Raw genomic sequence first — 27,408 nt, forward strand, 5'->3', positions numbered from 1 at the left:
ATACTTGGGAGACCAGTAAAACATGTTTATTATTAAAAACGTAGGGTTTCTCGGTGTGGGCTCTCTGCTCAGCAGGGGTAGCAGTCCTTTTGGGGGTCTCTCCAAATAAAATCTCTGTGATTTTGGGCTTTGATTTTGGCTTGGCTTGGGGTATGGGATTGAGGCCCATGTTCAGGGACTCAGCACAGAGTCTGCATGGATTTCTCCCTTTCCCCCTCCCCACTGCACGTTCCTTCTCTCTCTTTCTCTCTCATCTTAAAAAAAAAAAAAGAAATGGTTTCTGAAGTACCTAGATTCAAATCCCAGTTTATCTGCTTACTAGTTCTGTGATCTTAGAGAATTTTACTTAGCCTCTCTGAGCTTGAATTTCTTGATTTATAAATGTTCTGGAAGGAATGTAATGATGTGGCACATATAAATAGCAGCTATGTTCATTGTTGCTGTAGAGTTGGGCTCCCCTTTTTGGCATGGGAGAGTCATTTATGTCAGACATAACCTCATATTAGAGTAAAGTAATAGACTTGACATACTCAGTTATTAGCAATGTTTTAATTATAATTCTCAGTCTAGCCAAAGGTACAGTAAAATGAGCACACAAATATGCTGATGGAGATAAAAGTTGCATAATACGACTTTGTGGTGGAGCAATTTGGCAGTATATATCAATACCCATAAAAATTCTTCTTTGAATCTGTAATTCCCTTTCCAGACATCTTCTCTAAAGAAAGAATCAGAGATTCAGACCAAAATTTACAACTATACCAGCATTTAACCATCATGAGTGGGATTTGGGAAGGGGGAGGCAAACTTAAATGTCTAACAAGAGAAAATGACACATGGTATTTTCACATTATTCATACTTGCTGATACTGCTCACAATATACTATCATGAAAGTATGTAAAATACTCCTATTCTGTACACTAGGAGATACATCTCTGTCTCTTACCCTTTCTCTCCTTTCCCAGAAACAAGGCTGGAAAACAGTATCAATAGTATTTATCTCTGTGTGGCTGGATTTCAGTTTTTTGTTTCTGTTTATTATTTGTTTCTGTACACTTCAGTGTTTTACAGATTGTACATAATAAACAGTTACTTGGCATACTTCAGAGGAAAGGCGGCAGAAGAGAGATTGGGTATCTACATATCTGTTGTTTATCAGTAGGGACTTCACTGAAAAAAGCTTTGAAAAACTGAAAGCTGCTCCTTGGATCCAGAAAGTCTTGTCTTCTAAACTGAAGCGATTTAGTTGTTGGGGCCAGGTGGTGGCCGAATGTGGGTCGCGGGAAAGGTTTGTTGGACAGGTTCTGGTATTCAGGTGAACGTTGTTTTAATGTAGCAGATAAGTAAGGTTGCAGAGAGGGACAGGTGATGTTTAATATGAAGGAGAGGAAGCTTCTTGCCAAAACAAAACCTGGGTGAACTTTAATGAGACTTGAAAAAAACAATGTCAATAAGAGGCTTGTATCACTTAAATTTTATTTATCTTTTCAAAATATTTGTGATGGCCAGAGGGAAACTGATACACATTTCTAGGTAAAGTTCATCAAGAATAAATACTTACTGAGTGTAGAAAAGTATTTGAGTATCCAGCGTTTTCAGATAACATATATTAAAGTAATATTAAAATACCAAGAACAGAATTAAACATTTTTGCAACTTTTTTGTAATTAGGATCCAGTTTATGGAAAAGGAAAACTTGGAGAAATCCAGGGACTTATTCTGGGAATGTTGGACACCTTTAACTATGAACAAGTAAGCTGTTTTCTGTTTCTAAGACTGTCCTAAGGTAAAAAGAAGCTGTTTCTTTTTCTTTGCAGCTATACTTTTTCTTTAAAAATTCCTGTCCATTTAATGGAAGTTTGGTAGCTTGAAGTGTATGCTTTTTAAAAAATTTTTAAATCCGTTGGCCTTAATTAATACACACACACGCACATACACATACACACATAGATATTCTAGAATGTGGAAATGCATCAGACTTGGATTCATTTTATTCGTTTGACTCAGCAATGGAACAGGTTTTTTGTTGTTGTTGTTTTTTTTCCCAAATGAAATGTGTGAGAAACTTTCTGGAAAAATAATTTAATGCAAAGATGTAACCCATGAAAAGAGTCAGCCTGAGTATAGAAAATTAAAGGAAAAAAATTCCTTGTCTTTTATTAAACATTCTGAAGCAGATAATTACCACTAACCAAAAATGGTCATTGGTTTTCCTTTAACTCAGAACTGTCTATAGCTTAATTCTCTGTGGGAACCAGCATGGTATACAGATTTTTTTCCTTACTATAGATCAAAGTGACTCATGAAGCCACCTAGGAAAAGCATCATTTGGGCATGTTAGATACAATATCTGCTTTTTCAATAACCCAAGAGAAGTAAAGAAAAATTGGGGTGACAGGACTTTTCTTGGGGTGTTTAAGAACTGTGGCTTTGCTCAGTGTGCCCAGGGGAACAGACAGCCCTGCAGGCATGGACTCTGTGTTAGCAGAAGGGAAGCTGAGGGCAAGGTAGGAAGTTTTTGCAGACTCTTCAAAGAGGAGAAAAGATGGGGTTGATTGGAGAGAATTACAATGGTAAGACCGTTAGATCTAAAAATTCTGCATTATAGATAAAATTAAAAGACTAGCAAAGAGGATGGGCAGTATATCTCCCCTTTGGGACTGCACATTTAAATGATATATATGAATGTTGAAAATTAGATAGTAGGAAAACAATACTTTACAAGCACACAGAGCCTTAAAATGACTTAATGTGATAGCTATGAAAATGTCTTTATGTGACTTACTGACAGATGTCGCAGTCTTAAGTAGATTCAAATGACTTGTAAGTGATCAGGAAAATGTGATCTCTCTGCCCAAGGGAGATGAAAACTGAGTAATGGCCATTAGCTTTTTCATTGAAAGGTTATTTGAAATATTGCCACAGATGCAGTTTCTATTTAAAAACAAACAAACAAGCAAACAAACCACACAGCATTTTTTGGTTGTTCGCTAACACTTTGAGTCATTCAGAGGGAACTTATTATAGAAATATAATAAATAAACAGGTTTGGGTTTATCTAGTCATTTGAAAGACATCAGTACTGAATTAAGCCACAGAATGGCAGAGCGCACATTTCTCAGTAGAAACTAATGACAGCCTTTTAATAAGTATTTTGAGACTCTTAATGTAGGCAGTTGTCATTACTTGCACGTCAAAGTTAACCACTTCAGTCTTGGAGTATTTGGTGTTTGTTTTATCAGTGTTTTGCCTTCATAGTATATTCTAACTTCACCGTTTGTGGTTGAAAACTCAACAGTGCCATTCCTCCCTCACCCTCTCTTTCTCTTTCACTTAATCATTTGTCTGTGTGTGTGTGTTGTGTGTGTGTGTTCTTTTGGTCTTTCATAGACCCTGCTGGAAACAACTACTAGCCTTCTAAACCAAGATCTCCATTGGTCGTTGTGTAACCTGAGAGCTTCAGTCACCAGAGGACTGAATCCCAAGCAGGATTACTGCTCTATATGTTTGCAGCAGTACAAGAGACGCCAAGAAATGGCTGATGAAATCATTGTCTTTAGGTAAGCAAGAGAAAGGAAATGTTATACAGTATGGTGTGTGACTTGTATGGTATTACCAGGCAGGGATACACGTGAATACATAGCCCCAAGCAATCACTCTAGCAGTGAACAAAACGAGGCAAAGTTCCTGTCATAGACCTTAACATTCTGCATAGGAGTTGGGGGAATATATGGGTGGTGACAATATAAGATGGACTCTGGACCCAAACTTTTTGAGTTCAAATCCTGATTCTACCACTTACTACCCATGAGACTTCAGACATGTTATTTAATCTCTTTACTTCTTAGTTTCCTCATCTGTAAATTGGGATAATAATGACCTTGTCCTTAGGGTTTTGTGAAGATTACAGGTGTCATTGTGCTGACATATAGTAAGCACTATGTAAATGTTATAGCTTCTATTATTATAGACATAGGATAATTGGTAGATTTGATGGTTGGAAAGGGAAGAAGTTCTCATCACACAAAGAGTCCATTCTCAACACATGTTTATTGAGCTCACAGTGTACGCCAGGCACTGTTCAAAGGGATAGGGTACAACATGAACAGAACAAAGGATCTGTTCTCATTGAGTTTATAGTCCAGTGGCAGGGATAAACAAGTAAAATGCCTGCTAGTGACTATGGTGGAAAAAAATAAGACCTGCTAAGTGAGAACAGTGTATGGTATATAGGGTGATCAGGAAAAGCATCACTGATACGGTGACTTAATAACAGACAATTTAAAAATTAATAAAAATGTAATAATACCATGAATAAAATAACATACTGGTGTAAAGGAATGTTGGGAGCTACTAATATCCAAAGAGTAATTAGGGAAAGTCTCACTAGTTTAGTGACATTTGAGTAAAGACCTAAGGTAAGTGGCCAAGCAGTATCAGGGAGTGGGTGCCCCAGGCAGAGAATCACCAAGTACAGAAACCATGAGACTAGAGCGTAGTCCGTGACTTGTGGAACAGTGAGTAAGTGGGCTTGTGTTGGCAGAGCTGAGTGAAGGAAAGGGAAGATGATAAGAGATGGCTTCAGAGGAAGAGCAGGCCAAATCATGTAGGATCTGGGTCATTATAGAGAGTTAAAGTTCTACTCTGAGATGAGAAGCCATTGGATGGTTGAGGATAGGTTTGACATAATCTGGCCTATGTCTTAAAGTATCACTTTGCTGTGTTGAGAATGAATTACAGAAGGTCAGAGGTGAAAGCAGGGGAGACCAGTTAGGTTATTGGAGTAATCCAAGGGAGAGATGGCCCAAGGCGGTACTAATGAAATAAGAAGTGGTAGGATTTTGGATATATTTTGAAGGTAGAGCTGATAAGACTCTTTATAGATAGGATTTGAGGTGTGAAAGAAAGAGAATGGTCAAGGATGATGCCAAAGTTTTTGGCCTGAGGGCCTTCCACTCAGGTCATGTTGCCAGGATCCTGGGATGGAGTCCTGCAGCAGGCTCCCTGATCAGTGAGAAGCCTGCTTCTCCCTCTCCCACTCCCCATGCTTGTGTTCCCTCTGTCGCTGTGTCTCTGTCAAATAAATAAATAAATAATCTTAAAAAACAAACAAACAAAACCCACAAAACACATTTGTGGCCTGAGCAACTGGAAGAATGTAGTTGCTTTTTATTTATTTTTTTTATTTAATTTGATTTTATTTTATTTTGATGTTCCAAAATTCATTGTTTATGCACCACACTCAGTGCTCCATGCAATATGTGCCCTCCTCAATACCCACCTCCCACCCTCCCCCTGCAAAACCCTCAGTTTGTCTCTCAGAGTCCACAGTGTCATGGTTTGTCTCCCCCTCCAATTTTCCCCAGGTCTCCTATCCTCTCCATCTCCTTAGTTGCTTTTTATTGAGATGTGGAAGGTTGGATGAGAACCATGCAGTAGGGGTAGAGCAGAGTGGAAATTAAGAATTTGGTTTGGGGGCGCCTGGGTGGCTCAGTGGGTTAAGCCGCTGCCTTCAGCTCAGGTCATGATCCCAGGGTCCTGGGATCGAGCCCTACATCGGGCTCTCTGCTCAGTGGGGAGCCTGCTTCCCTCTTTCTCTCTGCCTGCCTCTCTGCCTACTTGTGATCTCTGTCTGTCAAATAAATAAATAAATAAAATCTTTAAAAAAAAAAAAGAATTTGGTTTGATGTGTGTTAAGATGCCTGTAAGACATCCCATCCGCATATAGGTGGTGTGTTAAAGCTATGGTACTGAAAGTAATCACCAAAGGAGCAAAGCGTAGCTATAGAAGAGAAAGAGTAGAGAAAGACTGTAGAAAAGAATTGACTTCTGAGGTGGCCCAACATTTCAGGTTGGAGAGTTAAGGAGGACTTAGTATAGATGACTGAGAATTCTATTCAACACTCACTTCTGGAAGGCTCATTTAGTAATCAACAGGGAATTTCTTCTTACAGATAGTGTAAGAATTTACTGTAGCACTGTCATTTTTGTAAATAATCAAATCACCACTGTTGCCTTGGGTTTGATGAGGCAGACCACTCATGTTGTCATCAAGCTACTTGAATCATGATTTTCCCCAATTGCGTTTTTTATACTATCTAAAAATATGTCATGATTTGAGAAATGAACAGAAGTTCAAGTTCTCTCCCAGGTGGTTTGTAATCAGATTACTGTGATTCTGTTGCTACTCACAATGTAAGTGTACAGATATGTGAGTCCAGATTTTAGAAGAGAGGACAACAAGAAGTAAATTTCCTTTCTTCCTAACTGTACCATAGTCCGTGCATTCCAGCTTATTAGAAATCTTTATCACTTACAAATACACTCTAACGTAGCGTAAGTTTGTGGCTTTTATGATGAGAAAAGTGCAAATTGGTTGCCTTCATTTTGCAGCTGTGGCCATTTGTACCACTCATTCTGTCTACAAAACAAAGAATGCACCATAGAGACCGAGGGGCAGACGAGATGGACCTGCTACAAATGCAGCTCAAGTAACAAAGTAGGGAAATTAAGTGAAAACTCATCTGAAGTTAAAAAGGGGAAGACAGTCCCATCCCAGGTAAGACTTCTTTTCATGACAAGATGGAGTTAGTCTTTTCTTACCGATGTCTTGCAGGCCTCGCCCCATTTTTCTTCTAGGCCTCCACAGATTTTACCTCATGGGTATCCAGTGCGTGTCATCTGCTCAGCCCTGTTCAGTATTTGAAGACCCTCTCTTCTTTGCCCCACACTGAAAAACAGGGACTTAGGAGCAAGAGAAGACATTTTCTGCCCTTAAAAAGCATAAGAGCTAGTTGAACAGAGGGAATGTACCCCCATGAGCCCGCTGAGGAGCCTTTGACCAAGTACAAGGTCAGTAAGTCCAAACACTGTAGTCCTCATTAGTAGCTGTCCTCATAGTAGCTGTGTGCTGAAGAGTGCAGAGCTGTCACTCTGAAGTGGGGCCAGCAGACAAGGTAAGTACACACGTGCTCTGTACATAGTTTCCTCAACTGGGTACCTCTCTTCAAAGAACGTCACACAGTCATGTTCATTTGAGAAATAGGCATTGCTTTTGGAGTCTGACTAATGGAGTACATACAACTTATGCTTATTTTACAGCCTTTCTTTTCTTCTTAAGCAAGCAGTAGTGCAGTTGAACTCCACTGCATACTAGCTTTTGGGACAACAGAACTTGACAACATGAGGGCCCCAGTGTGGAGGAGGAGCAGTTGCTAGCTGCTTTGACTTGATCATTATTCTGTTCTCGATTTATTTCCTCTTCAGAGAGAGAAGAGATGTCGCATTTGCTGTTTCTTGCTCCGTCCTCTGTGCCCCCTACCCTGGAGTTGGCCTTAACATCACTTCGTGAAAAGTTGAACCTGTTGATTTTCTGTTTTATCAGCTTTCAGTGCCATTTTAGAAGTACCCAGAAAAAAAAACTCTGCCTTAGCTTCTCCCAAATAACAGTTCAGAATTTTTATACTCTGTTTGTAAGCATTCATTTTTGTTCATCCAGTGTATATGGAACAGTATGAACAGTATGCCAGGCACTGTGCTGAGTGCCAGGGATCCAGCAATGACAAGACATTTTGTCTTGTGGAATATATAACCAGTGAAGTTACAAACAGATTTTGAATTAGTATTCTCAAATTCTTTCTGACACCAAATATATGGTATTTTTTTCAACACCAGGTCATACACTGATTCTATCAATACTCTGGACATCAGCTGGGTGTCCAATAATTTACTAACAATGCTAACTACCAGGAGTTAGCATCAGATTCCACAGGTTTAAGGATTCATTCACACAAGACTACCCTTACTTCAAACATCACTTGCAAATGGAATGCGCCAGTTACCCACCCTTCTTTCTGACTTGGCAGACTCAGAAGTTCCCAGAATCAACCCCCCTGTATTTCGATAATTCACTAGAGCAACTCCTAGAACTTATGAAAATGCTTTACATTTACCTGTTTATGAAAGGATCCAGCTCAGGAGCAGCCAATATATTATATTTTTTATATTTTATATTTTATACATATTCTTTTATTATTATGCCACAAGTATTTGCAGATTAACTGTGCTGTAAGAGCAGGTAATAAGTGGACTTAATCAACATGGGAAATCACAGAAGGCATCCTGAAAGTGCCATGTTAGCTGCCCTGAAGGAAAATGAGAAGTAAGCTAGACAAATTTAGGTGCAGTGGTAATTAGAATGAGGGATACTCTAGGCCAAGGAAACAATATGGGTAGAACTAACATAGCATCTCTGCTGTGAAGCTAAACATTGAGCATGACTGGATCAAGAACATGAGAGAGTGAGTGGTATGAGATAAGGCTGCTGTGGTATAAAGGAATCATATTAATTGCTCTGATGATTGTACCAGAGAAACGGGGAGGGTATGGTGTGCCGGGGTGGCTCAGTCAGTTAAGTATCTGCCTTCAGCTCAGGTCATAACTGACCACAGGGTCCTGGGATCAAGCCCCATGTAGGGCTCCCTGCTCAGTGGAAAGCCAGCTTCTCCCTCTTCCTCTGCAGCTCCTCTTGCTTATGCTCGCTGTCTCTCCTTGGCAAATAAAATCTTATTTTTCTTCTAAAAAGGGGGGGATTCAAACGGGTTTTAAGGAAGGAATGATATCTGATCAGAATAGCAATTTCTTCCAGAGCAGTATTCTTAGAGTACTCTAACTACAGGGTAAAAAATGGATTGAAAAGGGAAGCAAGAACAGATGTAGAGACCAAGAATATTGACGTAATTTAGAGGAAAGAAGTGATAACTTGTGTTAGAATGATAGAATTTGGGATGGGGAAAATACTATGTATTTGAGATGTGTTTGAGATGTGCACAAACATCGGAATAATTAATACGGTCCCTGCTTTCCTCACCACCTGCATCTCAGGCCACCCCCTTTTTACCCTCTTATCCAATCACGCTCAACTTCCAGTTCCATGCTCTTTTCTGCTTCACAGCATTTAACTGAGAGAGAAGTTACCAGGATTTGATGATAAATGTGTTGGATAGAGCCCGTAAGACAAAGGGAGGAGTCAGAAATAGTACCCAGATTTCTTACTTAAACAGTTGATGGATGATGGTACCATTTACTGAGATAGGAAGCAGTAAACAAAGAACAGACTTGGGAAGAAGAGAATTCATTGTTGAATTTAGAGACTTTGGCAGGACTTTACATGTAAAGATGTTGAGTGTGGTTTCCAGATTGAAAATTTTATTAACTAGTCATCCAGAATGCTTCCAAGCTGAATCCAGATTCTTATGCAAATTATTAAGTCACATCTTGGGGCATTTTAGTTGTTGTTTTTTTTTCTCTCTTTCAGTTGTATCCTATTCATGAATGAATTGTATTATCTAATTGTTTGGATATTACCAATTGTTTGGATATTACCAATTAAATTTGTCTTTCTAGATAGTTACAAGCAGCTAAAAAAGACCTTTTTTCTTTAAAAAAAATAAAATAAAATTGTGTTTTATCCATGTAATTACGTATTTTAATACATAATTTTCAAACGTAAAATTTACGTTCCATGAGTTTTGACAGTCACTTTTACAATCAATCAACTCTTGGGTGTCTCCTGTATCTCTTTGTAGTCAACCTTTCCCCTACTCTTTATCCCTGGCAACCACAGATCCATTTTGAGTTCTTTTTTATTAGGCTACAGGATAAAGATTGGAGTTTATTCTTTTGCATGTGGTTATCCATTGAACTGCCTTTGTATCTTAGTCAAAAATCCATTGACTATGTATGTTTAGGTCTATTTCTTGATTTTGTATTCTTCCAGTGGTCTTTATATTTATCTTTTCTCCAATACTGTGTTTTTTTAGTAAATGTGAATATCAGGTAGTATGAGTCCTCCAACTTTATTCCTACTAACATTTGACTATTCTAATTCCTTTGCTTTTCCATGTAAAATTTTAAATCAGCTTGTCAATTTCTACCAAAAAGTCATGCTGGGATTTTATTGGGATTGTGTTAGATCTATTGATTGGTCAATTTGGGGAGAGTTTATGTTTTAACAATATTAAGTCTTCCAGTCCATCAACATGGTATATCTATCAATTTATTTCAATCTTTATTTATTTATTTCACCATTGTTTTATAGTTTTGGGCATGTAAGTCTTACATGTTTTATTTCTAAGATTTATTTCTAAGTATGTAATGACCTTTGGTGTATTGTATATTTTATTGTTTTATATTTTGTCTTCTAATTATTTGTTGTTGGAATATAGAAATGCAACTTATTTTGGTATATTGACCTTGTATCCAGGGACCAGTGACCTTAAAAAGCTTACTTGTTAGTACTAGTATTATTTTTTAATAGGTTCTTTGGTATTTTCTACGTAGACAATCATATCATATGCAAATAAAGACTTTTCTGTCTTCTTTTCAATCTTACACCTTTTATTTCTTGCCTTATAGCATTGACCTTTGGTATAGTGTTGAATAGGAATGGTGAGAAGAAACCTCTTTGCCTTGTTACTGATTTTAGGGAGAAGATGTCAAATTTTTCATCAAGTATGATGTTAATCACAGACTTTGTGTGTGTAACCTTCTTATCATGTTTTAGGAAGTTCTTTTTTATTCCACGTTTGGCTGAGAATATGTTCCTAAGTAGGTGTTGAATGTTGAAGCCATTTATACTGCACTGGTTGGCCTATACCCAATTCCACATACCTCAGACAGTGAAGAAAGACAGTACTCTCTTTCACTGACTTCTTACCTTCTCTCAGAGCACCTAGAAAGGGGGAATTCTCTTCAAATTGGACCTACATGTCAAAGGCAGCTTTATTTCTGAAGCTATCTGAGGCTTTCCTATTCTGGAAGGAAAAAGAGATGACTCAGCCTTTTCATTGTGGAGGAAACTCCAGTAAGATTGCTGGTCAGATCCTTTTGGAAATCTTTGTTTGATACTTCCTAGTAAAGAAGCAGTGATTCTTGAATCATATGAAGTAATAGTTCTCTAATGAGAGGTATTTGGGATTTCTTAAATTTTCTCCTAGCTGTCTGTGTCTCTTATTTTTGTTACTAAGACACTGTAAAAAGATCTAGTGTATTGGTAACATAAGAAGGAAAGAGACAATGAAATTTATCAAACATACACTGTAGATGTGTTTACCCTAATCTTCACTATTTTACGAGGGTGATATGTTCCCTCTTTTACAACTGAAGGAACTATTTGCAGAACAGAGAAGGAAGGCCAGTATTTGAACTCGGTTTGTGCAGGACCATCATCACCCGCAGTTTTCCTGCCTCCAGCCTGTTCTATTTTTAGCATTTTGGCTTTCTTGAAACCTGGTAAGACCAATTTTTAAAATACCTCCATACCATATTGGCTGTGCTAATTAAGATTTCTTACCATGTGTGAGCCATTCCGTTTTTAATTATAAGAAAATTTAAAATGAAAATACTAGGTTTGTATTTGATAGCTTTTATTAAATGAAATTTAAATAAAGTTCTACTTTGGGGCGCCGGGGTGGCTCAGTAAGTTAAGCATCTGCCTTTGGCTCTGGTCACGATTTCAGGATCTTGGGATCGAGCCCCACATTGGGCTCCGGCTCCATGGGGATGCTTCTCCCTCTCCCTCTGTTCCTCTCCATCCTGCTCGTGTTCTCTCTCTAATAAATAAATACAATTTTAAAAAAGAAAGAAAAGAAAGTTCTCCTTTGTTCACTTAATTTCCTTTGAAAACTCTCCCAGCCCTGGTCATTAAGTTTCAAGCAGTGCTTGGAGGAGAAGAGAAGTGAGGGCCCGCCCCAGTGACTCCAAAATCAAGCTGAGGTTGTCTGTCAGCTCCCACTTGTTGCTCGCTACTACCAGGAGGCACTGAGTGCACTTGAACCTTCTCACTGCCTCTGTAACAAGATCTTTCAGTCCAATCAGCTTTTTGTTTCCTTCTTTTCCAAGACTTGTGATAATTTTTCACTTGTTCGGTTTCTGACTCCAGCCCAACAAAATGCAATAGTTACCCTCAAAACTGTGGCTTTGGTGGATGAGGCCTGTCTTCTTGCTGCTCCCTACCTCATTTCTGTTTTGCATAAGTGGTCAATATATATAAACAAGAACTCTGTCATATTAGTTGCCTCCCAATAGCATGTGTGCACAGACTTGATAGGGAGTTATTCCCCCAGAAAGCCTACTCTCCTTTGGAATAGCTACTTTTATTTCTTATGAATGGGAAGAATGACTCAAGTTTCCTTCTTTCCTTCCTTATCTCCTCACCTTGCCTTGGGTTTACAATAGCTCAATCTGAAATGTTTAGACCCATAACTAAATCTTGCAAGTCTGTCTGATTCTCTAGTTTGATTTCAGACAAACTACATTGGAGAAATAAATTTCAATTGAAGTACTTATCAGTCTACTGTATTTTCTCCACAAGTGTTGTTCCCATATGCTATATAATGTAATGTAATGGTTTTCTTAGATTATTTGTTTACTCCTATATTAAATTTATAGTAGCGAATAACCATCTTCATTGGCACTGGTGAGCAATAAGAGAAATTAACCTGCGATTCAATTTTAAAATAATTGATCAACAGGCAACATGTGAATTCAAGGAAACATAATTGAAGATTTACTAAATTATAGTTTTAACATTATATTATTAACAGGGCTTAGAATACTTGAGAGCTGGTATTAAGCTAACACTTTTTTATTTAGATGTATTTATTTTAGAGAGAGAACACGTGAGCAGGAGAAGGGGTGGAGGGTGAGGGAGAGAGAATCCTCAAGCAGGCTCCCCACTGAGCATGGAGCCCAGTGAGGGGCTTGATCCCAAGGAACCCTGAGATCATGACTGAGCCAAAATCAAGAGTCAGACACTCAACCAACTAAGCCACCCAGGATACCCCTAAGCGAACACATTTTATGTGCCAGAAACATTCAAATTGTTATTCCTTGTAAAACTTTTAAAAAAATAAATAAGTATTTAGAGATTCATTAGAAAGTTTTATAACCTATTGCTTGGTATTTTTATAGGGTTGGATAAATCACCTCCTGTTGGTAGAAAGGCATGTACATTAGTCAAATATCAAAGGCCCCCCCCCCCCAATTAAGAGGTAAATATCTGAGAAGAGGATTGGAAATAGCCACCTCCTCCTCCTCTTTTAATAATCAGAACAGAAAAGAATTAAATGAAATAAGCTGATACTTTTATTGGCACTTTGAGTTGGTTTTATTTCTTGATTTTTAGAGTTGTCTAAGAAAATGTTTTATGTTTTGGAGTAGATTTATAAATAATGTCAGAGAGAAGTATTTATAACTTCCAAGAAATTATTCAATAAATGACATTTATTTATGCTCACTGGTCATAGTTTTCTTTTTTTTTTTTTTTTTATTTTATTTATTTTTTTTTTTTTAAGATTTTTATTTATTTATTTATTTGACAGAGAGAGATCACAAGCAGGCAGAGAGGCAGGCAGAGAGAGAGGAGGAAGCAGGCTCCCTGCTGAGCAGAGAGCCCAATGCGGGACTCGATCCCAGGACCCTGAGATCATGACCTGAGCCGAAGGCAGCGGCTTAACCCACTGAGCCACCCAGGCGCCCCCATAGTTTTCTTTTTTTTAATAAGATTTCTTTTTTTTTTTTTTTAAAGATTTTATTTATTTATTTGACAGAGAGATCAGGAGTAGGCAGAGAGAGAGAGGAGGAAACAGGCTCCCTGCTGAGCAGAGAGCCTGATGCGGGGCTCGATCCCAGGACTCTGAGATCATGACCCTGAGCTGTAGGCAGAGGCTTTAACCCACTGAGCCACCCAGGTGCCCCTGGTCATAGTTTTCTATTAACCATGGTCCACTGCTTATTTAGTCTGGATCCCTGCTGTAAATCAGAGATTTGGTCTCTAAACCAAATTTAATGAAACTGGAACACCGGGATTAATGCCTGTTTTCATTTGTCCATTTTTAAAGAGTATTAGTTCCCTGTTACAAACAAGTTAGATGGAAATTAAAGGCTAAACAGTGAAATTTCAGTATTTGGTGACAGCAGCATTTCTCCAAAGAATATCCTATAACTTAAATTTACAAGTTAAATGAGGGTTAATGTAGCTTAGAAGTGCATAGAGGTGGCAAATGATTCTAATTTAAAGTAAATCTCTTTGAGGAGACCTTTGCCCCTTTTCCAATAATCTTTCTATTATACCCTAGTATTCAGTGATTCATTTGGAGCAAATGCCAAATTCTTGGGACTAAGTACACATTACTGAACAACCCCCCCTAAAACTGAAAATATATTTCCTACCATTATGTAGCTAGACAATAATTAAATTGTAAACAAACTATATCAGATTTGTAATTCCAACTTGTGTTAGGCTGTGAGTCCCATCAGGGCAAAGAGTAGAGTGTTGTGGGAAGAACAACATGAGGGGCAGCCTGCTTTTGGAGGGTGATTCGGGAATCGCCCTCACAGAGGTGGTGTTTAAGCTGAGACCCAAAGGATAGAAAGGCGCCAGCCATGTGAAGACCGTGCCATCAGGAGAACCAAAGGGAGCGATGACACATTCGAGGACCTGAGAGAAGCTCAGTGGTCAGAATGGAGAAACTAAAGGGGAACTTGGCAAGGAATGCGGTTGAGGAGGTACTATCATGTCCTAGGAGCCGGGAAGGTCTGGTGAAGTTTCCTTTTTATTCTTAGAGTAGTAGGCAACACTGAAGGGTTTGAAACAGACTGCTGCGGTCCGCTTCCTGTGACTGTGGAAAATGGATCGACAGCCACATCACGATGAGCAGCTCCATCGTCACCGCTGCCGGCGCAGTTTGAAAATCAGATGCTGAAAGTCCTGGAAATTGGCTGACTTCCCTTTGATCCAGAGATGGCTTCTGTCCAGGAGACCAGATGATAACAGTAGTGCCTGAAGAGTGTTTCGAGTCTTTATGTAGAGCTGAAGTCTTGATGGGAATGTGAACAGATGACATTTGAAAATTCTATTCAGCGAAATGTGAAAAATGCTCAACTCTATCAGTGATCAAAGAAATACAAACTAAAACAGCAAAACGATGCCATTTCTTAAACTTACTGAACTGGCAAGTTATTAAAAATAACTTATTATAAAATATTAAATGATGGCACTGTCATACATTTCAAAATACATACACGTTTATATTGATGAGGATGTGAAGAGACCAACACTTTGTGCATTAGCAGTGGGAGTGCATATTGCTACAGGTCCGCAGTCCCAAGCAAACCCTCTGACCAGACAGGTTCAGAATTGAGCATTTTTCTGATTTTAAATTTCATTTTAGAAGGTAATATAGGGGCTTCAGCTTCTGACAGGATTCATTTGGAGTTTCTCGGGGGAACATGGACAATGTACATACAAAGTGGTTCTCAAGACAGTGGACATCAAGCAGTGAGGGAGTGTGACTCCTGAGAGATGAGAAATAAAAAATGTGAGCCCTAGGCTCATTTTTAGTGTACTGCCAGGAGAAAGTTTCCACACCCTGGCCCAGGGAGGGAAAACTGAGGCAGAGCTCACCAGTCTGTCAGAGTTGAGGAGACAGCAAGGTGGCTGGAGTTTGCAGAACAAAGTACAGATGGGAGAGAGCTGCCCAGAGATCTATAGATGACAACTTTCAGTATTAGGTTGAATACTGTTCACTGTATGAGGAAATAGTGTATACTCGAGGCCAGAAGAACCCATAAAAGGATTAGAGTAGCACTGCCCCCAGATCCAGAGCCAGGAGTACTGCCAGCTGGGGCACTGCATACTTCATGGGTACACTGAGTATTAAGTCCTGTCTGAACCTTAGTATTGGGGAAAGTTAACCCTAGACCAACTACAGCTCTGATCCCACCTAACAAAGCTGAAATGCAAAACCTAAAAAAGATCCAATTATCTAACCAAACTGAAATGCAAAACCTAAAAAAAGATCCAGTTATTTCCAAATATTTCTTTAAGTTTTATTTCTTTGCAGTAATCTATATGTCCAACATGGGGTTTGAACTCACGATCCTGAGATGAAGAGTCACATGCTTTTCCGGCTGAGCCAGCCAGGCGCCCCAAATTATTTCCAACTATTTAACTACATCTCAGAACAAAGTTCAAGAATATGTTAAGGATTACAAAAGCATTTAACCCAACGAGGTGAAATTCACAATGTCTGGCATTTGATCAAGAAAGCAGGAAAAATGCAAGTCATAAAGCGGAGGGAAAAAAATAAACTATATGACAATCTGGAGAAGGCAAAACTATGGAGACAGTAAAAACATCAGTGGTTGCCAGGAGTTAGTGGGGGTGGGGTGGGGGTGAATAAATGGAACACAGAGACTTTTTGGACAATGAAAATACTCTGTATAATACTGTAGTGGTGGACATATATCATTCCACATTTGTCCAAACCCATAGAAGGCACACCAAACGTGAACCCTAATGTAAACTGTGGACTTCAGGTAATAATGATGTGTCAGTGTAACGTGTCATCAGCTGTAGCAAGTGTAGCCTTCTGATGGGGCCTGTGGATGACAGGGGAGGCTGTGCATGGATGGGAGCATAGGATGTATGCAGTATTTCTGTACCTTCCTTTCAACTTTGCCAAGAACGTGAAACTATCCTAAAAAATTGTCTTTTAAAAAAGCAATCCATTGAAACAGACCCAGAAATAGCACAGATGATAGAATGAGTAAACAAGAACATCACAAGTTATTATAATTATATTCCATATGTTTGAGAAGCTAGAGGTGAGGCTGGACATGTTCGAAAGAGATGTGGAAGTCATAACATCAATAGAACATCTAATGATTAAAACTTCAGTGTCTGAGTTGAAAAGCACACTGGATAGGATTAACAGCACAGTGGATATTGCAGAAGAAACTATTAGTGAACTTGAATATGTAGCACGACAATTATGCCAGGTCAAACAGAAAAAAGACTGGAAAGAAATGAATAGAGCAGCAGTGAATTATGAAACAACTTCAGGTGGCAAAATACACCTGTAATTGGAGTCCTGGACAAAGTAGGGGTGGGGATCATTCAGAAAAAGTATTTGAAATATAATAAAGAGAGCTCCAGTTCTAGTAATGGCAGGGTAACCTGTATTGGACAGCCTCCATTTATAAGCTCTTAACAAAATATGAAAAAAATGTTTAGGGAGGAAGCAGAAGTTTCTGATGGCTGACTTCACACACACAAAAAAAAAGGCATATTTGAAGTGCTGAAAAGAAAGGTAATACGGTACATATATTGTTATTAATAGAACATTCCCAATGGGGATATGTGGGATAAATAAAGACTATAAATAGCCTTACTTCACATCAGGTGGGGTTTTGCTATCAGTGCCAAAAGTTTAAAAATGTATGTATTTTGTTGTTGTTGTTGTTTCAGTGTTTTTGGGATTTCAGAATTATAGGAAAAGGGGTGTGGATCCATCTTCCTTGTCAGGAGAAAAATTGGCAGTATGTATTTTTAAATGTCCTATACTTTTTGAAGCAGGGACTTATAGGTGCAATGGAAGTAACACATCAAGAGTGTGTGCCAAGTATTTATAAGATGTTTATGGCAGCATTTTTTTAAATAAAAAAATCTGAGAACAACCTAAATGCCCCAGTAGCTTACCAATAGTTGGTGAAATTAGTGATAACCTATCTCTGCAATGAAGGGACTGCTTAATAGAAAAATCCTGTGGTGGAAGAATACAGATATGGTGAAATAAACATTTTCAACAGGTCACATGGGAAGATCACAAAACAATGGGACTCTAAATGTTAATAGTAGTTATTGCTGTGCGATCAGATTGTGATTTTTATTTCCTTTGTTTTGCCTTTTAGTATTTTCTAAATTTCTGTCTGTGAACATATATTCCTTTGGTAACCAGAACAACCAAGGCTTCTTAAAAAAAGAAAGAAAGAAAGAAAGAGAGAGAGAAACGATAAGGAAGGTATCCCTATTGCTGTTAAACTTCAGATCACATTGCTTCTCTAAGTCGGAAATCATTAACAAAGATCTTAAAAGTTTAACATTATTAAGGCCATAGCTTAATATATCATCCATATCCCCAGATCTAGTGTGTGCATACCTGGATTTAAAGTGTCTCTTTCAAGCCGCATTGCCTGAGGCATTTCCAGAAGGAATTCTGTTAAATGAAAAATAAGACCTTTCATGGGTGATGCTGAACCATTTCTGTTGCCACTTCAAACACTCTCTAACTTAATCTCCAGAGAACAGCTTTCTCAGATAAATTGTCCAGCATCACGTCTAGTTCTTGGCTTGTTTTTTTAAAAATCTGCAGATTCTTTCATGAGGTCATTTTTTAAGCTTAAATATCTACTTTGCTTTGAAAATCTATTTTCTCCGTTTTCAAAAAGAGCATACCAGGAGTTAAAATTGGATCATGTTTAGCAAGCTACATCATACATCTGGAGTGAATTCCAGAGTATTAATGTCATGGTATGTTAAAGCAAAGACTGTCAAGTCTAATTTTTGCAGACCTGCTAAGACCAAAAGGACAGTCTGAACAGCCAGCTGTTTTGACCCCTGAGAGGAGGTATGTTTTCTATAGTTACTCTGAAAGTTAGAGGGGAAAGGGGAAAAAAAAAAAAGAAGGGCTGCAACGTGGTCCTTTTTGAATAGCTTGATGCCACAGTGATAGGAAATGCCTTCATCGTCTGTACTGGAGGCTCTTAGAAATAGACCGTCAGAACTGAAGGGGTTGGAGAACTTGAATCCAGTTGCTTGCCTAATACTTACACCTTGGCTACATCATCCTAGACCGATCCTGTCTACTGTCTGTTGCAGTGCTTGCAATACGGATTCTATTTTTCCTTGTAAACTAACAAGTTGCTATTCCAATCTCAGATACTAATCCCTGTGTACTTAGTATTTGCTAGAATTCACTGCTGACACCATGTAGACTTGGAGTTTTCTTTAAGAGATAATTAGATATGCTTCAGGGTTTTTTTTTTTTTAAATAAATATAGGGTTATTCATATTTTCTGTTCATCATCTTTATAAGCTGTTTCTTAAGGAACATGTCCTTTTAATTTGTCATATTTGGGGCTCCTGAGTGGCTCAGTCTTAAGCATCTGACTCTTGATTGCTCCTCAGGACATGATCTCGGGCTCTCAAGATTAGAAACCCGAAATCCACTGGGTGTGGAGTCTGCTTAAGGTTCTCTCTCTTTCTTCCTCCCGCTCTGCCTCTCTCCCCTCCTAAAAAAGTTGTCAGATCTTTATTTTGCCAATTTTATTGGCATAAAATTGTTCATAATAGCCTCTTTTTAATGTGAATAAGTATTCCAGTATGTAGTAATATATCTTTCATTGCTGATATTATTGTTATATGTTCTCTTGATCAATCTGAGTTATAGTTTATCAGTCTTATTGATATTTTCAAAGAATAATCTTTTGGCTTTGTCAATTTTCTGTAGTGTTTTGTTTGATTTCTGTTGATTGATTTCTGCTCCTTATTTCCTTCCTTCTACTTAGTTTTATTTTACTTTGATTTTCTTTTTCTAGCTTATTAAATTGGAAGCAAGCATATAGGCCCTTCATTTTAACCTTTCTTATTCCCCAGTGTAGTACAAAAAGCTGTAAATATCTTCCTCTAAGCACTATTTTTAGTTGCATCCTACAAATTTCTTTAAATGCTTTATTAAGGTATAACTGATAATAAATAAATTTACATATACAAAGGCATATAAATATGACATGTATCTATCCTTGAATTCATCACTACAATTAAGATAGTGACCCTCTCACTGCTAAAAACTTACTCAGTTTCTCCCATCTGTTCCCCAGAAACCACCAAATTGCCTTTTTGTTATAATAGAATAATTTGCATTTTCTAGAGTTTAACATGAATGGAACCATCAAGTAAGTTCTCCTTTTATTTAGCATAATTATTTAAGATTCACCCATGTTGTTATGAGAATTCATTTCTTCTTATTATGGAGTAGTACTTCAGTGTAATGCATATACCATGGTTTGTTTATGATAGCACCAGTTGGTGATAGGTGTTTCCAGCTCTCCAGTTTCTGGCTGTTACAGATTAAGCTGTTTTGAAGATTTGTATACGTATAGGTCTTCGTATGGACATATACTTTCATTTCTCTTGGGTAAATACCTTTGGAATGGAATGGTTGACAACTATGACAAATGTGTGTTTATCATCTTAAGAAGCTACCAAACTGCTTTCCCAAGTGGTTGTACCAGTTTATTCCCCTACCAGCATTGTATGAGGGTTCCAGTTCCTCCACACCCTTGGTATAGTCTCTTCAGTTTCGGCTACTCTACTAGGTGTGTAATGGTATCTCATTGTGTTTTACTTTGCATTTTGTGAATGACTAATGATGTTGAGCATCTTATCTTGTGCTTATTGAGTATTCATACACCTTTACTGAAATGTCCAAGTCCTTTGTGCATTTTTTTTTATCAGATTTTTTGGTTTTTTGTTGTTGAGTTTTAAGAGCTATCTGTATATTCTGGATATTAACTCTTTAATTTGGATATTTATCCCATTTCATTTGCAAATATTTTCATCCATTTGATGAGTTGCCTTTTTATTATATTTACATATTTGGTATACAAAACTTTTAAATTTTGATGCAGTCCAGTTTGTCTGTTTTTTTGTTAACTGTTGCTTCTGTCTTTGGTGTCATCTTTAAGAAATCATTGCTAAATCCAGTGCATGAAACTTCGTTTCCTTCTAAAGAAGAGTTTTATCGTTTTAGCCTTTGCTTTTAGGTCTTTGATCCACATTGAATTAGTTTTTTTATATGGTGTGAGGTAAAAGTCTAACTTTGTTCTTTTGCATATGGATATATAGTTTTCTGGCACCATTTGTTGAAAAGACTATTCTTCTCCCATTGAATGGTCTTGGTACACTATTCAAAAATCAGTGGACCTTATATGTGAAGATTGATTTCTGGTCTCTCTATTCTGTTGGTCTACATGTCTGTCTTTATCCCAGTAGCACAATTTGGATTACTGTAGCTTTGTAGTAAGTTTAGAAATTTTAAGAAGTTAATAAAGTAATTCTGTTAATAAAGTAATTCTCAATAAATTTAAGCAGATCCAAGTCATACTAAAGAAGGTTCTCTGATAACACTAGAATAACTTAGACTCAGCAACTTTGGTCTTTTTCAAGATTGTTTTGGTTCCATATGAATTTTAGGATGGACTTTTTTTTTTTTTTTTTTAAGATTTTATTTATTTGTTTATTTGACAGAGACCACAAGTAGGCAGGGAGGCAGGCAGAGAGGCAAAAGCAGGCTGTCTGCAGAGCAGAGAGCCCGCTGCGGGGCTTGATCTCAGGACCCTAGGATCATGACCTGAGCCGAAGCAGAGACTTTAACCCACTGAGCCATCCAGGCGCCCCAGGATGGCCTTTTCTATATCTGCTGCAATGCCACTGGGATTTTCATAGGGATTGCCTTGAATTTGTAGATTTTTGGGATAGTGTGGACATCTTAACAATTAAGTCTTAACAGTCCAGGAATACAGGATGTTTTCTTTTTATCTTTGCCTCCTTGGCTCAGTTTATTCCTAAGTTCATTTTGATGCTATGGTAAATGGAATTGTTTTTTTTTTTTCTTTTTTTTTTTAAGATTTTATTTATTTATTTGACAGAGAGAAATCACAAGTAGACAGAGAGGCAGGCAGAGAGAGAGGGAGGGAAGTAGGCTCCCTGCTGAGCAGAGAGCCCGATGCGGGCCTCGATCCCAGGACCCTGAGATCATGACCTGAGCCGAAGGCAGCGGCTTAACCCACTGAGCCACCCAGGCACCCTGGAATTGTTTTCTTAATATTTTTTTCAAATTGTTCATTATTAGTGTACAGAAACACTGATTTTTGTGTGCTGATTTTGTAGCCTGCTATTTTATTTAATTTGTTTGTTCTAACAGTTACTTTTGTCGACTCTATAGAGTTTTCTACATAAAACCTGTCATCTGAAAACATAATTTTATTTTTCCCCTTTCCAATTTGATAGTCTTTATATCTTTTTCTTGCCCAATTTGCCCTGGCTAGAATTTCTAACACTATGTTCAGCAGAAGTGTTCAGCATTCTTGTTTCTGATTTAAGAGGAAGAGCTTTCCGTCTTCATCACTGAGTGTGATGTTAGCTGTGGGTTTTTTTTTTTTATACATGGCCTTTATTGTGTTGGGGTAGTTTCCTTCTAATCCTAGTTTGTTGCATGTTTTTATCATGAAAAGGCAAATACTTTGTCCTCCATTGACTGAGATGATCATATAGTTTTTTTCCCCTTAATTCTCTTAATGTGGATACCACACTTACTGATTTGTATATGTTGAAGCCTCTTTGCATCCCAGGGATAAATCCCACTTGATCATGGTGTGTGATCCTTTTAATATGCTGTTGAATTCTGTTCACTAGTATTTTGTTGAGGATTTTCCATCTTTGTTCACCAGGGATATTGGCCTGTAATTTTCTTTTTCTTTTTTTTTTTAAGATTTTATTTATTTATTTAACAGAGAGAGATCATAAGTAGGCAGAGAGGCAGGCAGGAGCAGGGGGAAAGCAGGCTTCCCGCTGAGCAAAGAGCCTGATGTGGGACTCAATACTAGAACCCTGAGATCATAACCTGAGCTGAAGGCAGACGCTTAACCCACTGAGCCACCCAGGTACCCTGTAATTTTCTTTTCTTGTAGTATCCTTGTCTGGCTTTGATATCAGGGTAATGCTGACCTCCTACAATGAGGCTGGAAGTGTTCCCTTCTCTTTAATTTTTTGGTAGAGTTTTTGGAAGATTTGGTATTCTTTGAATGTTTGGTGGAATTCACCAATAAGTTTTCTGGATAGACCTGCACTTTTCTTTGTTAGGAGGTTTTTGATTACTGATTCAATCTTCTTACTAGTTGCTGTCTATTCAGATTTTTTGTTTCTTCATGATTCATTCTTGGTAGGTTGTGTGTTTCCAGGATCTAATTTCCTTTTGACTTCTTCTTTGACCCATGGGTTATTTGAAAGTATAACTTAGATCCTAAATAACTGGAAATGTTTTTTGGAGATCTTTCTTGTTGCTGAGTCTAAGTTACTTCTAGTGTTATCAGAGAACCTTCTTTAGTATGACTTGGATCTGCTTAAATTTATTGAGAATTATTTTATTAACAGGAAATAGTCTGTGTGGTGGTCCATATGTACCTGAAAAGAATTTGTATTCTGCTTTTGCTGGGTGGAGTGTCCTATAAATGTCCAGCTGATCTACTTAGTTGATTGTTTCCTGCAAATCTGATAAATCCTTTCTAAATATCTGCCTCCTTATTTTTTAATATATTGAAAGAGAAAGGTGTGGAAATCCCTGACTATAAAATCTTTTTACTTCTTTCAGTTCTATAAATTGTTACTTATTTTTAAGCTATTAGATGCATTGATATCTGGGATTGTTATGTCCTCCTTATGAATCAACCTCTTTATTATTCTGAAGTGATCTTCTTTATCCCTGAAATCTCTTTGCTCTGAAATCTATTGCTAGCATGGTAGATCTTTGCAGTCCTTTTGTTTGTAACCTATTTGTGCCTTTTTAAAGGCACATTTTAAATGTGCCCATTTAAAATGTGATTTTGCACGTAACATGTAGTTGAGTCTTGCTCTTTTTTTCTGATCTGACAATCTTTTTCAACCCTCAGGTATTTCAAGATATCCCTACACCACCAGTCTTCTCTTTCTTGAGCTCCAAACATCTTTTTGATATGGTTTGGCTGATACTTTTTCTTAATCTTTCACTATTTTATGAAATTCTTTGTTGCATGTCTTGCCTAAAGGGGATATTATATCACCAAGGATACTCTGAGTTGTTCTTTGTAAGAAATGCTGACCATTGCATATTGCATCAGTTGATTAACATTGTCAAAAGAAATATGTGTCTGTTTGATTCCTCACCATTCGGTTAAAACCAGTCTGGGCCATCTGTTCTACTTTTCTTACCCTAATCATATTTTTATCTTGGCTAACTACTGACTTCTGATCTCCAGAAAAGTTTCAAAGGGACTTTAAAAAAAAAAAAAAAAGATCTATTCATTGTTCCTCTGAAAATGCCTGTTTTTTCTCAGTTATACCAATTCTATTTGAGTATTTTTTTTCCCCTATGTGGAAATAATGCAAAACATTTATTTTCTATATCAGACAAGAACACAGCTAAGTAATCCAAGTCTACTGCAGCATTATAAAAATCATCCCTTCACCACAGTGTAAGATTTAAATGCATCTGCACAAGGGTGCACACTATATAAAAGGAGTAAGGTTGTTGCTGCTGCCCTGCCAAGCACTTCTGGTCCCTACCCAGGTCCGACTGCAATACTGGTGGTCCCAATGGTTCTATCAAAATAAATTGTGTTTAAAAAATAAAGCATTTAAAAAGACAAGTCAAAATGCCTCAGAAACCATATCTCCAACTCAAACTTCATCTATTTTAATGTATTATTTGCCTCCTACTAATAAACCTTTATTTCACTCGTTATAACTGAGCAATGAATCTTCCACACTCAAATATCTTCCTTGCCCAATTAATCCAAAGGAAAAAAACTGAAATGATTAGTAAAGAAGAATGTAGGGACTAACACACCCTTTTAATATGTTTTTAAATATTTTTAAGGTTTAAAAAGTGTTTAAAGTTTGTAGTTCCTAGTAGGAAAACATTATCTGAATGAATACCCTAATGGCAAACCATTGTAGAATGTTTCAGTTGCATGGGGAGCAGAGAGGTAGGGATTCTCTTCACAGCACCCCAGCTTTCTTCATGAGAAGGTCAGAGGTACACTGGTTTGTATTATTGCGACATCCATTAGGTGATCGAAGTTGCTTTTCCTTCAGCAAGGGCTTTATTTGTCAGAAGGGCATTATGCTTGACCTCCAAATTTGGCTGACAATTTACTGATGAGATTCATAACCTTTGGGTTGCTCTGATATTTTGACATATTCGCTGGGTTCTGGGCCACATCCTGGAAGGCCACCATAACTTCTGGATCCTGCATGGCTGCAAGAACTTCCGGATCACTAAGAATTTCATTGAGCCCAGGCATTCCTGCCATTCCAGGCATCCCCCCTGCCATTCCAGGCATTCCTCCAGGAAAATTACCGGGCATTCCCCCAGGAAAGCCACCTGGGAAAGAGCCATACTGAGCTCCTGATTGTCCTCTGGCTTCTTCCTCCCTCTGGGCTCTCTCGTGTTCTTCCCGAGCCTTCTTAACCCTTTCTATTCTTTCTTTGATCTCTCACTCTTCACGTTTTCGCTCATATTTTCTCCGATGTTCAGCAATTTTCTGGGCCCTCGGTTGAACTTCTTTCAGCATCGCACTAGCATCTTCATCATAATCCAGTTTGCAAGCAAGGGCAAGATCATGTGCTGCTTCTTCCCAATGGCCCAGAAGTCTATGTGCTTTCCCACGCCACTTATAAGGCTGAGCTGAATCAGGATTTATTTCAATAGCTCTGTCACAGTCTCGAATGGCAGCATTTGGCTTCTGTAATTTGATGAAGACACTGGCTCTCTTGGCATACAGAATGGCCAAGCGAGGATTTAGTTTGATGGCATCTGTGAACAAGTCAATGGCTTTCTGTAGTTCACCATCATTTAGGGCATCAATGGCAGCCACTTTTTTATCATTTGCCTGATCCATCATTTCCTCGGTTATCTCTGCATTTTCATCTCCCATTTCTTGAGGGGCATCGGTATCTGGTTCAATCACACCTTCATTGTCAATTTCTAGATCACTCTCCTCACTTGATGGTTCATCTGTCTTTATGTTTTCCTCTGCCTTCTTACTATCTGGTTTTTCTTCCTTGATACTGTCTTCTGATTTAGTTTTATGAGTGGCAGGTGGTATTTTACCCCCCATGCTCTCCACCCACTCCCGCAGGAAACGCATTTCCTCAGTGTGCAGAACGCTCGGATCCTGCTTACACATTTTCACGAAAGCCCGAAGCTCGCTCACTTTGCGGGGGTCCATGGTCCAGAGGCAGTGGCAGGCGGCAGGCGCGGCTGGGGTTGCGACCCGATTCCAGGCGCGGGTACTAGCTCAGCGTGATCGTGTAGAAGGGGGTATTTGAGTATTTTGAGTGTGGATCAAATAAAACTAGATTATGACAGAAAGAATATTAAAGTGTTTGCCTTTTCTTTCTAGGTAAAAATGTCTCCTTCTTGTCATCCATCCAAAGGAGATTCTGCTGTTAAGAAGGTGAGTTTTTTTTCCAATTTATTAAGTTTTTATTTTAATTCCAGTGTAGTTAACATATGGTTGTATTAGTTTCAGGTGTACCAGATAGTTATTCAACACTTCATGCATCACCCGTGCTCATCATGACCAGTGCACTTCTTAATCCTTATGGCCTATTTTATCCATCCCCCCAACCTCTTTCCCTCTGGTAACCATCAGTTGGTTCTCTATAGGTCAGAGTCTGTTTCTTGCTTTTTTCTCTTTTTTTCCCCTCTGCTCATTTGTAGATGGTAGTGACTTTTAAAGGCATAAATCCACCTTCCCCCTTCTGTGTCTTTATTCTCCTCTCTTGAGCAATTTTTTCAAAACGACAGTGATTTTTAATCATCTCAGTGCTGTCAAAGGTTCTTTCTGATTGGATGCCTTAATAACATATCACCAGTATTCCTTGGCTCTTCCAGGAAGCCAAATGGGGGGGTTGGCAACTAAGAACTTTCATTGTTCTAGAATTCCCATTCTCCTTACCAGGCAGATATCCTGATCAGTGAGTGGTAGCAGATAAAAGATATTCTAAGGAGGATAGCCTAAGATATTCGTTCCCTACTGATGTGTTTTCCCTCCAGATAACTGTGCCTAAAGAAGACTGTCCCGAGATATTAGCATTTCATACTGCATAAGCAAGTGCTCAATAAATACTTGTGGGATGGAACTCTTACTTATGCCACTTCAGTCCCTGACTGTGAACTTTGTAGCACAGAAAGGGTGTGAGTCTTTCAATTGTGGAGTTCTCAGATGGTGTCAAGAGAACCAGGTCTAAAATCCTTTTCTGTATACAACTGCAACAGTACAGTTGAAATGTGGTTAACAAGCTGACATTTTTACTGTTTTCTTTTACCGCTTTTATTTTGTTGACAACTGAAGTGTCCCTGGATGTAGGTTTTCTTTCCTTGCCCTTTTTATAATTTCAGCCAGCATCCGTGTCCGTGAAGAATTGTAGAACAAAAATAACAACTTGCTGGCTCTGGTAACTAACAGCAGGTTCTAGCTTCAAAGCCCTGTGCCAAAAATGGGTCCCTTTTCTCTGCCTGTAGAATCCCCTGAGACGTTTTTAAAAGAGAAAAAGAATAAAAACAAAATATGCTATCCGAAAAGCCCTATTCCACGCTGCCCAGGAAAATCTCTTCCATTTTTGTCAGGAGCGCAAGGGCAGGCGGACTGAGGCGATGACTGCTGCCACCCAGAGCCCCCGCACTGTGACGGAGGGAAGGGGGGCTTGAATCACCTGGTCTCCTCGCTCCATATACAGATGA

The 27,408-nt window shown here is 38.3% G+C and overlaps 1 protein-coding gene and 1 pseudogene across 4 annotated transcripts in view; one reads left to right on the forward strand and one right to left on the reverse strand.

The window, feature by feature from the left end:
- The window catches only part of VPS8 (VPS8 subunit of CORVET complex), a 246,980-nt gene that overhangs the window by 189,848 nt on the left and 29,724 nt on the right, over positions 1-27,408 (forward strand). For 3 of the 4 annotated variants that reach the window (XM_045088704.1, XM_045088706.1, XM_045088705.1), the window contains 4 exons: positions 1,673-1,753; positions 3,392-3,561; positions 6,395-6,560; positions 26,066-26,119. In XM_045088704.1, coding sequence (XP_044944639.1) covers positions 1,673-1,753; positions 3,392-3,561; positions 6,395-6,560; positions 26,066-26,119 — 471 coding nt within the window. The remainder of the gene's footprint in view (positions 1-1,672; positions 1,754-3,391; positions 3,562-6,394; positions 6,561-26,065; positions 26,120-27,408) is intronic. The other variant, XM_045088707.1, reaches the window with a different exon arrangement.
- On the reverse strand, positions 24,333-25,979 carry LOC123394423 (annotated as a pseudogene).

Source organism: Mustela putorius, unplaced genomic scaffold (genome assembly GCF_011764305.1).
Source record: "Mustela putorius furo isolate JIRA1106 unplaced genomic scaffold, ASM1176430v1.1 tig00003834_pilon_pilon_pilon, whole genome shotgun sequence".
Classification (NCBI taxonomy): domain Eukaryota; kingdom Metazoa; phylum Chordata; class Mammalia; order Carnivora; family Mustelidae; genus Mustela; species Mustela putorius.